The sequence below is a fragment of the Eublepharis macularius genome, chromosome 4 (genome assembly GCF_028583425.1).
Source record: "Eublepharis macularius isolate TG4126 chromosome 4, MPM_Emac_v1.0, whole genome shotgun sequence".
NCBI classification, from domain to species: domain Eukaryota; kingdom Metazoa; phylum Chordata; class Lepidosauria; order Squamata; family Eublepharidae; genus Eublepharis; species Eublepharis macularius.
Window position 1 is genome coordinate 43,898,133 of NC_072793.1, and position 15,192 is coordinate 43,913,324.

Consider the following 15,192-nt stretch of genomic DNA (forward strand, 5'->3'; position numbering starts at 1 on the left):
GTGATTAGATGGTTAATAAAGGTTTATAATAAAGGTTAAAGGTTTATAATATAGTCCATTGTTTTAATGAAGAATGCTCTGGTATGTCTCCCAGCCTTTGTTGCTGCTGGTGCACATGGAGTAAGAGTGAGCTGTGTTTCTGTGCTTGCTCAGAAAACATTTTTCTTGATGGGAATTTAAGCCCTGCCGTGTAAGTTTCAGCGGTTGTCAGATTTTTCTGCAAACTTGGGAGTTCTTCCAAGTTTACAGAATCATCTGTTTGCTTTGTAGCCATGTGGTGCCTCTTCTCAGATTTAAGAATCCACAAATCGAGGCCACACTATATCTGAGTGTATATTTTCACGTGTGAATGTTTTTTAAAAATCTATTTATGGTTTTAATTTTATAAATTAATTTTAATGTGTTTTAAAATGTTGTAATCTGCCCTGAGCCCTTCGTGGGGAGGGTGGAATAGAAATCCAAAGAAAATAAATACATTGGCTGTTAGTATATAAAATTGTGGGGAGGTGGTGGTTCGGAGATTAAGAGTACAGTTGAGACAAAGCAGCTATGAAACAGTTTCAGACAATTTTTTATTGACGTGTTGGTATTTTTTAAAAGGGATGAGAGGAAAAATGAGTCTGGCTAGTAGGATGTTGGGTGACCTAATAATTATGTGCCAAATTTGCTTTAAGAACCCAGAGTACTTTTGGATTCCTTAATATCCTTTGTCTAAAATCTCCATATGCTCCTACTTTTTCAGGAGATACTAGTACAAAACAAAAGGGATCCTGCAACAGTAGAATTATGGTTGTTGATCACCCTAGTCAGACTGGAATAATTGAATTGTATAGATTTCTCTTGATTGGGCTTGAAGAGGAGAGAGGGGTCAAAAGGGACAGAAGTAAAGATGATACCGTTTTTTTCTTTCCCACTGTCTGGACCCACCTCAGATAGTGATAACGTGCAGATTGGGAGCTGGTTACCCCTAACCTGTTTTAAGTGTGGGGGAGGGGAGTTGAACACTTGCCACCCTTGCAGTTTTGGGGCTGGATCTGAGTCCTTTTTACTACACAGTAGAGGAGGTTTCTGATCTGGAGAAAGGATGGGGAATTTCTGCTTTTGGGGCTGAATCTGAGAGATTCGGAAAGCATGGCAATAGATACCTTGCTGCTTTTGGAAGCTCTTTGTAGAGATCCCAGCTTTTCCTACCCATCTCTTAAATTGGAAGAATCTTATCTCCTCTCCCTTTCCTTAGTCAGGCAGCCTTCTGCCTAATTCACTAATCCTAGTCAAGGAATAGTGTATGTGCCTAAATTCAAAGCTGAGCTACCTTATCTTTCTTGATTCTAGGGCAATTTTGCCCAATTTTAAGTGGTAAAAAGTGAAGCAGGTATTTCTCTGCTTGCCTGGGTGTTATCCCTGGTATACATACAACTCATTTTTTTCTTGGGCATTGCTGTTTTGCACTGTTTACATGATTGGCATAGGAGGCATGCGCTTTGAGGGTATGATGCTGTGACCTTTCTTGTGAGAAGATGGACCTTGCCACTGCTATTGACTCCTGACTTCCAGGCAATGCTCAGAGTAACATTGTGAACCATGGTAATTAAGAGGGAGCTAAAAGCATCATGAAAATGTTGCTGGTTAGCAAAAACTTGTTTTTCCTTTAATTAAATTTTAAGGTTATTTTTAGACTTACTCAGAGGATGTTCATGGGGGGATCTGCTTAAATTGTACCTTTGAATGAAAATATATATGTATATATATGCTATACATAGAACAGCTATGTAATAATTGGGTGTATCTTTCCTCTAGGTTATGGAAACTGGAACTCTGGCACAAACAGAGGCAAGTACAATGGTGCATGTATAATGTTAATTATAACTTAGCTAGTGAGAAAGTAATGCTTAAATCCCACAGTTCAGGAACTTCTTTTGTGTTCCTTACCAGTGAATGTCTGCTTTTGTCAGTGGTACAAACCTTTATTTATGGTCATTGCTAAAACCAAGTTTATTGTGCCAATGCCTGCTGCTATAAATAAAGCTGTGCAAAATAGTTGCCTATGGTTCACCTTCAATAATATGATTGTTTAATTTAGATAGCAGCATTTAATCTCTTTCCATGTCTCCTGTGCTGTCTATCAGATGACAGCGGCAAGGCACTGTAATACTAACAGACCAATCCTGTGTGTGGCTGTTCAGTAGCATCCCACTAGTTTTGATGAAACTTAAAAGAAAGCATCTGCAGGACTGCAAACAAATTCTGCTTGCACTCTGCTTGTAGAGTTATACATACGGTAATAAAGCACCATGCACTCTATGGATCACTGTTGGCATGCATTCAGACTTGTCATCTTGTAATTATGCTGTGATCCAGTTAGATCATAGTTGACTGTTTCCCAGAGAAGTACAGGATCAAAAACAAGTAGTTAGTCATGTGGAAGGCATGTAGGTGACCCAGGTCTGCATTTATTTGGAGATGGTTATATTTTGCGGTTCAGATTAGATGGACCCTTGGAATATTTTGCAATTCAGTGATTAGAGTTTTTATCTTGCATGCTTTTAAAATATTACTAATTGTGATGAATTTGCCCCTCCTCACTATGGGCCGCTTCAGATGCAAAACCGTAGTTTACTTAAACTGGGACTAATTTGTAAAACCAATATTTGACCCACAGAAAATCCTGGCTTCATTGTTTTTAATGAACAAGTGCCCTTGCGTATAGTGGTCATCATGTTAAACTTAAATATATTGGCCTGTGTCCAGCCATGCAGTTTCAGAGACTTAAGGGTGCTTCTGTTGGCTTAAGAGCCCTGTCAGTCTCTTCTGAGTTCCCCTTCCTACTATAGCCAACTGACCCTCCCTGACTTCTTTTTATAGCAGAGCCTCGGGAACAGCAAAGGGGGCAAAGTGGGAGGTTTGCAGTAGAAGAGTGGGAATAAACAGAAAGTGGAGCCTAAGAAAACTTAAATTCCTTTAACTCTTCAGAACTGCATGGTTGTTTACAGGCCAGTATCTTGTGTTCTATTCTGCTCGTATATATGATCCTAGACTATGTACCAGAGTCCATTTGAGATGATTTTCTTGGGAGCTTGCAGTTACCTATTTACATACTAAAAAGCTGAATAGGCAGAGTGTAGGCAATGCTGATTGCCTCTCCTGGAATATTTCTGAAGAGAAGTGAACTACCAGCCCTCTGAGCTTCATTTTCCAAATGCCTGACAATGTCATTACATGAGGCAATGTGTGCTGCCAGCTTGGGCATTTCTGACTTGGGCAGACCTGAAGGTAATGCTGTGATTAATAAACCTGTGGCCTTGTCTTAACACTGGAACCCAATTGCACGGTGGCAGAGAGATGTGATTGGGAAGAGGTGGTTGAAAGCAGGTGCTCTGTTAGTACAACCTTTTTTCTGTGTGACGGCAGTGATGTCAGTTGTTGGGGGAAATATTCCTTAAATGTTAGTGAAAGAAGGCTAATATACTGTTTATAAGAACTAGGTGTTGTCCATGCTTCATTTCTTACATTAGCCTATCTAACATGATTTGCAGCAGACAACCTTGACAACTACAAACAATGTTTACCCATGTGATGTGGAAATTTTTCCACAGAAAAATATAACAGCTTAATATTTTCCATCCCACATCACTGTGTGGAGGTAAAAGTAAGGGTTGGATTTGGCATGTAGAAAAGTCAGTTGGTGGAATGTAGTAATTTAAAAGATTGGGTTTTAGATTAAGAAGTTTAAATTTCACCTCAGTCATGACCTTGCTTGTTAATGACCTTTAGGCAAGTCACCCTCATCTAAGCTTCAGCTGTCCATCTCCAATGCAAAGATGATAATACTGGCCTACATCACAGAAGGTTTTCAAAGGGTTACAATAAGATAATTACACTTTAAAGCACTGTACAAATTTATTTTTTATTATTATTAGCACTTACTCCTTAAATTTGGCAGGAAGTATAGAAATGTCTGTTCTAAGCCTGTGGTATTACTACTATATCTGAGAGATGCTATTTATCTTGTATTAGGTGCTTATATATGGCAATCTTTACTTGCTGGAAAACTCAATGGCTGCTTCTTATTTCAGGTTATGAAGACTATAGTTATGGATATGGATACAGTCAGGATAACTCTGGCAATTATGGGTATGGTATGGCCACTTCAAACTCTTGGGAAATGCCTAGTTCAGATACAGACATGAACCTTAACGCTTCTACTGGTACCAGTGCTGATGATGTAATAGCAAAATTTAACCAGCGCTTAGATATGGTGTCTCATCTAGAAACTGACATGATGCAAGGAGGACATTATGGCTCAGGTGGAGACAGGTGAGTGTAGAAATGAAGGTGAAAAAGGTTCAGTAATAGTCATAGATTAGGCTAGTCTGTGTTTCTGAAGGGTGGGCTGATGAAATATTGTGCTGTTGCCTTTGAGCTGCTCCTCTTGCTCTCTAACTTTGTTCTTTGCTTCATATCCATTCTCTTGCTTACAAGGAAGCTGTTGGAAAAATAGAATTAGCTAAGTTGTATTTTTCCCATTTTTGGCTTGAGCTTTGAAAATAAGGTGCTTAGTTATGCTTTGGAGTGAGAAAAGCTTGTTAATGCTCTAATAGCTGATAGGTGAGTTTTAATATAATGCTGCAAAATAAGAATGTGCTGTAGTAAATTTCTATAACTATAGGAGCTTGATTCAGTGAGTGCAGTTGCAGTACTATTAGCTGGCCAATATAATTTTCTCTGGATTTTGCTGTAAACTATCAGGATGAAAAATGGGGATTTTTAAGAATCTTTTTAGCCATTTATTGATGTGCACGTGTATATCTATAATACTGTTTAGTTAAACTGTTGCTCATATGTAGGAAAGTATAGGTTTTCATTGGAGTAGTATAGAAACATTGCTGGAAAAAATTAGAAGAAACATAGTGTTAAAGTTGATTACTTAATTTTGCATACTTTAGTAGTACTTCAGTGGCTAAATTATACATACTGTTCTGCATTGTTTTCTTGTTATATTGGCATTGTTTATATATGAGTTTCTTTGAGCAGTTTTAAAGACCACTATCACAGGGTATTTAATGCATTTTTTATTGAAAACAACTTCTTGGTTATTAGTTGCCTGTAACTGTTGTCACAGATTCATTCCATTAGATAATTTTCATAACAAGTAGAAGACAGAGTAGACTATAGAACACTTACGGTATTACTTTGCATTGAATCTCTTTCTGGTGGTGTACTTCCTTTGCATTTATTCAAATAGCATCTCTTGTCTTGGGAAAGGAATTGTTGCAAATAGTTGAGCCACATTATGATGAAATGATACTTTTGCTTTTTGGTCTTTAGTTCTCATATGCTAGAGGCGTTTTTAAGCATAAAGATTAAGGTACTCTAAATAATTGGAAGGTGCAGAACCAGGTTAAAAGGCATGCCACTGTGCACACTTTGAAGTCAGAGGGCTTTACATCTGAGAGAAGGTGCCTAGGATTGGGTTGTGACCTTATTGTTCTCCCATTTTTCAGTTCTGTATACTGGGTGGATATTGGGTAACTCAGCATTGTTCACCTTAACATGAATTAAATGTAGTGAGTTCAAGTGAGCATTGAAGATGGAAAGTTGCAGGATGCTGCAATGAGTTACTCAGAAAACATTGCAGGAGGCTCACTGCAGCAGTGAAGGCTCAGCTGCAACAATGGAATACATGGAATTATTTAGCTTGCCCTGATGCTTTTTCAGAGTGACACTTTCTGTTCTTAGTTAGTTTTTTAAAGTCTCCTCCTCAGCCATTGTTTCCTTTCAATATCCTTGCTTGTAGATTTTTGATATAAAGCATAACTGTTGATTTATGTACATGTGTCCAGTGCTGGTTTATTACATGCAGCCTGACTTTTGTTCTGTTAGGGAAGTCAAAACAGCAAGCAATTGGGAATAATGTGCACTTTGGCCTTGACTGCTGTCATCTCTGCATATTAATCAGCATACAAGCTCTGTTGCAATTGTTTTTAAGTGACAGTGTGCAGAATTTACAACGTTAAACTCCTCTGTAGCTTTTGGAATAATCTCATGAAATTATGGTGGTTCAGAATTCCCATTTATAGAAAAATACTAGTGTGCCTAGCCATTATAGTGGGCTTAGGAGATGTGATTAAGTCTACTCATGCAGTGTTTTTTCTGCACTGTGATAATCAGGCAAAATGTCATGTATGAAGCACCTCTTAATGTATAGCTAATTATCTCTGCTTTTTTTCCCCTAAAGCACTTTCTCTGCTTCAACTCAGAATAGCTGAATAGGTGGGAGCTGACCATGAGCAGTTGTACCCAGGAATTTCAGCTTTCTAGCAGAGTTGACCCCTGAAGGGACTGGTGTGTGTGACCCAGTAACAGGCAAAACTAAAAATTAGTCATAACTGAAGGCATATTTGTGTTGCTCTGATCCAAGTGCTTTGCTTTTTCTGTGATTTATACAATTTCTGTGTGGCCCTTTCATTAATGGCCTTATCCCAGTAATGTATTTCACAGGGGAGAGGCTTACGTTGAGTTAAAACACTGAGCTTTGTTTTGACCTAAATGAAACTAGAACAGTTCTGGGGTGGTTTGTGTTTGGTTTCAGTTTTTTAAAAATATAACTTTTCTTTTGCCATTTCTTGGCAGACTCTTTAACATGGTGCTTTATATGCTACTGACTAGATTCCTTGCTTGCTGTGCAACTCTTGCAGGTATGATACATATGAGTCCTACGACTCAAGGCCTTCACTGAACGACCGTGATCTGTACAGATCCGGCTACGATTACAGTGAGGCTGAACATGACACCGACAATGCCTATGAAGGCCACTATGACAACTCCTATGGGAACCGCAGGGACCAGTACCACAACAGAGCACGTGACAACTTTGGCCATCGGGGTCAAAACTGGCCCAGAGACGGGCGAAATAACAGATCCATGGCAGCTCCATATTCTGGGCGCATGGGTGGACAATGGAATGACCCCCCAGCACCAATGGGAGGGCGGGGCCATGGCCCCAATAGGCCCCCATCCCTTTTCTCCCACAAACTTTTCCCTGAATACAATATGTTCCAGGGAATGCGAGGTTTCTCTGGCAACATGCGCTTTGGAGGAGGCGGCATGAAACAACGCATGAGGAGAAACTGGAAAATGTGGGATGCAGATTTTAAAGTAAGTACCTATGCAGTCTTCTCCCACCTGTTTTCTACAAGTTCTAAAGGGCATCGCCTAGCAAGCAATACTGCCTAGGGTCAAGTGCAAAGGTGTCTGCATTGTGATTTAGATTGCCTTATTATAACAGCTGTTTTTCTTCTCTGCCTATCCCACTTGCTTGGTACTTGAATGTTATCTTGGACAGTTGTTCTAGGACAGGGGCCTCCTACAGCTAGCTCATCAACTCCTGGTGGATCACCAGCTGCTGCAGAGTAGCTTGTGCATCCTGTAGAAGACCCAGGAAAGACTGCAGAAAGCTCTGCTCTAAGTTTAAATTTTTTGTAGAAAAGCTGTTAGCTTCATTTCTGTTGCTCTTCTAGTCCATGCTCTGTTTTTAGGACAGAACAAAACTTGCTAGAGAGCAAGGGAGGAGTAGGCTGGGATATTCTTCATTACTCAGAAGTAGCTCTTATTAAAGAAAAGTTTGACAACTGCTGTTCTAGGAATATCATACTGTATTCAGTATGTAGCCTTACAGTACAATCCTATGCTGCATTACTCCAGTCTAAGTCAGTTGATACTGATGGGCTTAGACTGGAGTAACTCTTCATAGGATTACTCTGTTAGTTTAACTTCTGAATCTTACAGTAATAGCTAGAGAGTGTGATCTAGGATTATTTCTGTTTGAAATCTGTTGTCCTAAGATTTGGCCCATGTGGAATGTACCTGGTGAAGCATGTTTTATTGTACATAGAGTACTCAAAATAAGGTTGAATGTGATTTGGTTGGTGGTAAGGCAGTTGTTAGAGTGTGCACATGGATGAAAATACTTTTGTCTTTCAACCCATAGAAAAAAAGAATAAAGACTGAGCCGGCGTCTAATAAACGGAAACAAGCTAACAGTTCTGATGAGCCTGACAGCAAAGCTGCAAAAACCGATGGCTCTGACAATTCAGACTCTGATAATGGTAAGAGTCTATCAGTAAAACCTGCCTAGACAGAGATAGGACCTTTTGTATCTAAGCCTTTTCACTTTGACTACATCTTACATTTGTTAGTGTTAAAACAATATTGTTCACTAAACTTTTCTGTCATTGTATTGTATCTTTCAGAGGAGGGACCTGAAGGAGAAGCTGCTGAGAAAGGTTCTAAAGCTGTGAGTCTGAATTTCTTACAGTACAGTTTTACAGTTAACTAGCAGAACTCATGTGAGTAGGCTACAGAAGAATGTTCAGAAGTCAGGGCTGGCAAGCTACTGATTTTTCTCACCCCGTATCTGAGATAATAGCTCCTGGGGGTTGGGGCAGCAACTTAAAATTAAATACATTGCATGTTACTACTGCTCTCACTGAATTTGGGTCCTTTTTTACATTTAGGTTAAAAAAAGATGGAATACTTACCCCAAATTTCAAGTAGTATAAATCATGCTATCACCATATTGAGTGTGTTGTTCTATACATGGGTGCCAAATGGGTCCAACCAAGCAGTCCCAGCATACATGTTCTGCGTCATCTGTGTTTGACTAATGAGGTCATAGGGCTTGCTCAGTATAGAAGAGAATAATAAATTTCCCATCTGAACAAAATCCTACTGTTTATCCAAACGTTTAGTAACCATTCACAGGTCGTAACTGTGTTTTTAAAAAGTTTCTTAGCACTGTAAATCATGAGGTTAGAATTCTGCAGCTTTAAAGATTAATTTTTTATACTTCATTGACATAGAAAAGCTCATATTACTGATAGTTGAAAGATAAGAGATTAGAAGGCAATTTATATTTCTGCATCTACTAAGTGGCATTTTTGTATGAGTATTTTCTGTTTCTGGGGCTCATATAAGATCATCTTGGTAGTTAGCAACACTTCTGATCACCTGATGAGAAACTAATTTCCACATGTTCTTTGACCTTTGCTGAAAATAATTGCAGTATTATGCTTCAGTATCTTTAATTGCATTTTAGGAAGGAGAGGGAGAAGGTGGTGAAGATGAAGAAAGAAAAGGAGATTCTGAGAAAGGCAAGCCTAAATGAGCATGTATAAGGGAACTCTTAATGATGACAGTTTTCTCAGGTGCAGTTGAAATAATAACATGTGTCCATAGATGGCTCTAGTATGCAAGATTACAGGAGCCAAGATTCTCGTGTTATATGTTGTTTAGGGACTGACCTAACAAGTTTTCCTATAAACTTGTAGCTTATATTGTTGAATTTAACTCTGATGTAATAGGTCTGTGAGATAAGAGTTGGCAGCTTAATTATTTCTGGAGAATAGAACATTGAACTTACAGTGAAGGCGCCTTCTCAAGGGTGAGGGAGACACTCTGATGCTCTCGGGTTCCTCCCACAATCCCTGGAGGCAGGAAATTGATTGCACATTCCATCTCCCGGGGAAGAGAAGTCTGCTCATCAGTCTGCAGCCGAAAACGATCCATAATGCGTGCCAAACAGACAAACAAGGTCTACAGAGCCCTCTAAGAACAAACTATTCAGGCAAAGGTAAACTGTAAGAACAGAGAAAAAACAATAAACATTGGGGCTGCAGTCAGTCACCCTTTAAGAGTAAATTGTTGAAAAGAGACCCTCCAGCTAGGGTGGGTCCAAAGTGTTCTTGCCCTTGAGAAGAAGGAACCATCATGATTAGTCCGATGTATTATCCTCTCTTGAGAGCAGGAGGATACTCTGATGCACTTGGATGTTAAAAGCTCATCTGATTCAAGGAGGGAAGGCGTGCTTAACAATCACAAAGATGTCAGACTAAACTGTTTGCTTTAGGACTCTGCATTAATGCTGCCTCAGCTCTTGCATTAAGAGTCCATCATGACAAATGTTGACACCGGGGCCCAGGTAGCAGCCTTGCATATATCTGAAGTGGATGTATTTGTGTTGAACGCTGCTGACATGGAGGCACTTCTTGTTGAATGAACCGTGATCCCCTCTGCAGCTTGAAAGCCCTGGGATTCATATGCCAGAGAGATGCAATCCTTTAGTCACCTGTTCAGTATATTCTTAGAAACCCTTTTCCCCTTGACTGTTGGATGAAAAGCCCTAAAAGAGAAATCAGACTTTCTAAATGGCTTACTCCTGATATAAAAATGAAGTGCTCTACAAAGGTCTCGTGAGTGTCAGTTCTCTCTAAAATGAGAAGATTTTGCGCAGAAGGATGGCAAATATTTATTCTGTGAGGAGTGAAAAGTGTGCAGATCTTGACTATGAAGTTGGGATCTGTGCACACCACACCATGTCCTTGTGGAAGATACATAAACCTTTTCTGATGAAAAGAGCACTCACCTTGCTCATGTAACTGCTACCAGGAAAAGTTCCTTCAGAGTAAAGAACTTCAGGGAAACTTCCCACAGAGGCTCAAATGGAGGATTAGTCAGAGCCTGAAGTACAACATAAAGTCTTCAAGAAGGAAATGTGCACAGTTAGAGGCTGAGGCATTGCACCTTCCTTCAGAAGTCTATTTACTGCTGTGTGCCTGGAAAGTGACACACCACTGATGGAATTACAGAGCTCAAGGCAGCAAAAAAGAGCATTGGTTCTTAGACTTTGAGAAACCCCATCCTGTAGGAAAGACAGTATCTGAGGAACATCTAAGGTGCCTGGTTGCAAGTGTTTCCTCTTGCACCATCTGACAAAGTCCTTCCAAGAATTGTGAATTTTGGAAGTTGAACTTCCCTTGGTTGCCATCATAGTGTGGACAGCCTCATCAGAGAAACTCTGTGCAGTCAGTGGTTGTTACTTAATCTCCTGCCTGTCAGACGAAGCCAGGGTGGGTCTGGATGAGAGATGGGGTCCTGAGTTAGCATGCTGGTGGATGCTGGAAGTTCCCATGGAGATTGAAGTGATGACTTCATCAGGCTGGAAATCTGTGTCTCCTGGGCCAATATGGGGCCGGGCAAATCAACTCTTCCTTCTCCTATTTCAGAACCTTTGAAATCAAAGGTATTGGGAGGGGGCATGTAGAAGACTCGATGGTCATGGGGACATCAGAGCATTCTCTTGCTCTACTTGTTGACACTGATGCATCAAGAAGACCCTGGGTGTCTTGGCATTGACTAGGGAGGCAAAGAGGTCCACACAAGCTAGGTGATAGTTATCAATCAGGGACTGAAATGTTTCCTGGCTGAGGGACCACTCTTCCTGATTCTGTCTGGAGCAGTTGAGCCAAATTGCTTGAACATTTGCTATGGTACTTAGGATTCTGCCCTGAGAAAAGCTAGATGCTGTTCTGCCCAGGACATAAGGGTAGTTGTTCCCTGCTGTAGCTTCCTGCTGTTGGTGCCTTCCTGACGATTCACATGTGATTTGGCACTGGGGTTGTCTGTATCCCTATGTTTGAGACATACGGTTTTGGAAATGAAGAAGTGCCAGACAAATTGCACTCAGTTCTAAAAGATAGATGCTAAGAGCAGCTTCTTGGTGGGACCAAGTCCACTGTACATGACCCAGTGTGCAGTGGGCTCCCTGCCCTAACAGTCTTGCATCTTCTGTGATTGGGAAGCCTGTGCTCACTTGAAAGGGTTTCCCACAAGTGTTTCTTAGTCACCCACCAAAGGAGGTCCATCCTGAGATAGTGACTAATGTTGACTCTGATGTGTTTTCTGAGAGCTAATATGGCAACAGTGTCCACTGAAGTACCTGAGAATGTGCCCAGGCCTGAGGGACTGTCTTGATTGCTGCAATCTTGTAACCTAGCAGATGTACTAGGAACGTCAAGTCCATTGACTTAGCAGAGGAAATTTGTTTCACAGCCTGGAGAATATTCTCTGCTCTGTCTAGGAGAAGAAAGAGTTGTCCCTGCATTGAATCTGTCACTGCCCCCAGTTGCACAATAACTTGGACCACAGTCAGTTTGCTCGTCTGGAAGTTGATTAGAAAACCATGATTGGAAAGGCACTGAATAGTGTTCTGAATATGCCTGACTGCCTGATCTTGGGAGGGTGACTTTATAAGCAGAGCATCAAGATACATATTGGTATGAATTCCTTGGCGATGCAGGCTTGCCACAAGGGAGATTATCAGCTTTATGAATATCTGGGAGGCTGATGCCAACCTGAATGAAACGGCCCTGACTGGAAGTGTTTTTGACCAAAGTGAACCTCAGGAACTATCTGTACCGAGGAATTTTGGGCATATGAAGATATGCCTCGGGCAAATCTATGGAGGCCTCCCCGATGGTCTTCAGGGTCCCCATTTTGAACTGTCTGTACATCATGAACCTGCTCAGGAATTTGAGATCTATGATAGCCCTGCAATCCTGTTCTTTTGGGGGACTGTGGAGGAAAAAAAATAGAATAGATGCCTAAGAACTTTGAAATGATGACACATCATTATTTATTTATTTATTTAAAACTTTTATTCCACCCTCCCTGAGAGCAGGCACAGTGTGGATTACATCAGATAAAAGCATTTCATGGTGGCAATCTCCAGTAGGTGTCTCTGTTGTAGACATCTGTTGTGATGTGGGGTGACAGATTCTCTTGAATAGCCATAAGTTATGGTTTCCTTTATTTTTTGGTGGATAACTGATAACTTCTAGGCTTAATGGAATTTTTGAAGCTGTCATTCCGCAGAAGCTAACCTGCCGTCACTTCTGTCGTTGGTGTCATTTTCCTCCCTTCGCAGAGGCAGGCACTTGGCCTGAGTTGTTGTATTGATTTGTGGCTTTGAAGTTTTGCCTGGATTTGAACCATTTCTGTCATTTGGAGTTTAGTCTAAATCATGGAAGCATTCTGTTGGAGAAAAAGAATTTAGAACCATAAATCTCCTGCCATCTGTCTTCCCTTTTATAGGTGAATGGCATTATCTTCTTGTCTTTGGTCTCAATTAAGGTGTCCTATAGGCTGTCTGCAAATAATTTACCACCTGGGAAAGGCCAGGATGCCACATGAGACTTAGAAAGGGAGTCTGCATTCCTGGACTTGAGCCAAAGGTGTCTTCTGATTACCGCTATGGACGCCATTTCTCTTCCTGAGAACTTAATTGTGTTGAGGCTTGCATTTGACATGAAGACTGCCACCCACTCCCAACTTCTGCATGTAACTGATTAGGTGCTGATTTAAATCTGGTTATTCCTGGGACAGTTTTCTGAGCCACATGTATGAGGCTCTTGCCATCAGAGAAGCGGCAGCAGAAACTTTAATGGAAAAGGCAGCGTAAGCCCTGCAGTGAGCTGTGTTGCTTTTTTGATCATTAGGGTCTTTAAGTATGGCCTCTCCCTCCTTTGGAATAGTCATCACTGCTGCCAAACTAGATGGAGGAGCATCCACCACCAGGACCTTCAGTAAACTGGCTACCTGATAGGAGGAAAAGTACATTATTTTAGCCTGTACAGAATGCAAGCGGGTTTTGGTAGGATATGCAAGTTCCTCTTTAATCTCAGTTTTAAAAAAGGATGGAAAGGGAAAGTAGGATTTTAAATGCTGTTTGTAGCAAAGAAAGGAGCTGCTCATGAGAAAAAAAGGCAGTGAGGCGGCTTGCTCTGTTGAGGGACTTCCTCATCAGACAGCTGGCATCTATCTTTATCTAAATCTGCATCAGGACCATCAGACTCTAAGAGGGAATCCCTGTCATCAGATTTGAATAAGTGCTCCTAATGGGAAGAGAGCGTTTACAAGCTACCTTGGTGGAGCAGGAAGAGCCCAGACTTTTTCTCTGTGAAATGTCTCTGAAGTGGCTAGTTTCTTTGAATGAGTTAGGGGTGAGGTGAATGAGAGGTCTCACTTTACCCTCTCCTTGAGAGTAAAGAGGTTCTTTTTCTCTTCAGTAACTGGTTGGAGACAAACTGTTATAGTCAGTCCTGAAAGGCTGGTGGGGCAACAAAGAGCTCCCCACCCTGGCGTCCTGCATGATAGGGAGCTTCTATTGACTCACAGTTTGGCTCCTGAAAGCTATGTAGAACAGGGTTGATAGGCTGATATTAGCTGTGCTGGCTGGTCAGTAGGAGGTGCAGTTTTTGGGCCAAAAAAGAGAACTCGTACGCTGAGAACTTTGTACTCTGAGCCGGATGTGTCACGATCAACGGCTCTCTCCAGGAACTCTGCTGCAGTGGGATGTCTAGGCCAGCGGGATTGCAGAGTCCTCCAACTCTGCTGCCTGGGGATACCTTTCCTCAGCTCCCCCTTAGAGGAGGCCCCATGGTTAGAGGTCTCAGCTGCCAGTCCAGGCAAGGGCATTCCACATCTGAAGCAGCAAGTAAGAAAAGGTAGCCTCAGGGAAGATGAAAGATGGAAGGACAAGCAAATGGTTTCTTTTTAAAAAGAAGGGAAGGGCACACTATGGCACACAAGTGGGAAAGAAAAAGGTGAACCAAAGAGCTCCCAGCAGGAGAACCTCAGGAACTCTCTAAATCCATTTCTGTTGCAGGTAGAGGCAGGAAAATGGTGGCGGGCTCCTCCTCCCCCTGGAGACAATCAGTGTAATCAGTTTCCTGCCTCCAGGTATTGTTGGAAAAGGAACCCAAGCATATCAGAGTGTCCTTCTCCCCCTTGAGAGAGAAATGACCATTCTAGCTATTATTAGACAGTTTATTCTTTCTTTGATGGAATGAGTGCTGGCTACTTTGAGTTATCAGTTCTTTGTACCGGTGGGGCAATCTTTATCTCTAGCAGGTGTGGTAACATCACTTTCAGCTCATGGAACTATTCTACGTTACCAGTTCTTAGAAGCAGAACATGGGCCAATAGCTTATACTGCATATATATTTTTGAAGGCTTTCATGGCTGGAGAACGATGGTTGTTGTGGATTTTCCGGGCTGTATCGCCATGGTCTTGGCATTGTAGTTCCTGACGTTTCGCCAGCAGCTGTGACTGGCATCTTCAGAGGTGTAGCACCGAAAGACAGCGATTTCACAGTTTGACACTGAGAGATCTTTGTCTTTCGGTGCTACGCCTCTGAAGATGCCAGTCAGAGCTGCTGGCGAAACGTCAGGAACTACAATGCCAAGACCACGGCGATACAGCCCGGAAAATCCACAACAACCATACTGCATATAATTAGCACTACTGTTTAGCATTTCTGAGGATTGGTATAACGATCTTGGATGGTGGGATCAAGT

The 15,192-nt window shown here is 41.4% G+C and overlaps 1 protein-coding gene across 4 annotated transcripts in view; it reads left to right on the top strand.

Annotated features, from left to right (window-relative positions):
• Nucleotides 1-15,192, top strand: part of LOC129327524 (A-kinase anchor protein 8-like) — a 32,854-nt gene that overhangs the window by 10,172 nt on the left and 7,490 nt on the right. For 2 of the 4 annotated variants that reach the window (XM_054976266.1, XM_054976267.1), the window contains exons 2-7: nucleotides 1,798-1,830; nucleotides 4,074-4,314; nucleotides 6,696-7,155; nucleotides 7,988-8,105; nucleotides 8,250-8,293; nucleotides 9,095-9,149. In XM_054976266.1, the coding sequence (XP_054832241.1) occupies nucleotides 1,798-1,830; nucleotides 4,074-4,314; nucleotides 6,696-7,155; nucleotides 7,988-8,105; nucleotides 8,250-8,293; nucleotides 9,095-9,149 (951 nt within the window). The remainder of the gene's footprint in view (nucleotides 1-1,797; nucleotides 1,831-4,073; nucleotides 4,315-6,695; nucleotides 7,156-7,987; nucleotides 8,106-8,249; nucleotides 8,294-9,094; nucleotides 9,150-15,192) is intronic. The other 2 variants (XM_054976268.1, XM_054976269.1) reach the window with 1 other exon arrangement.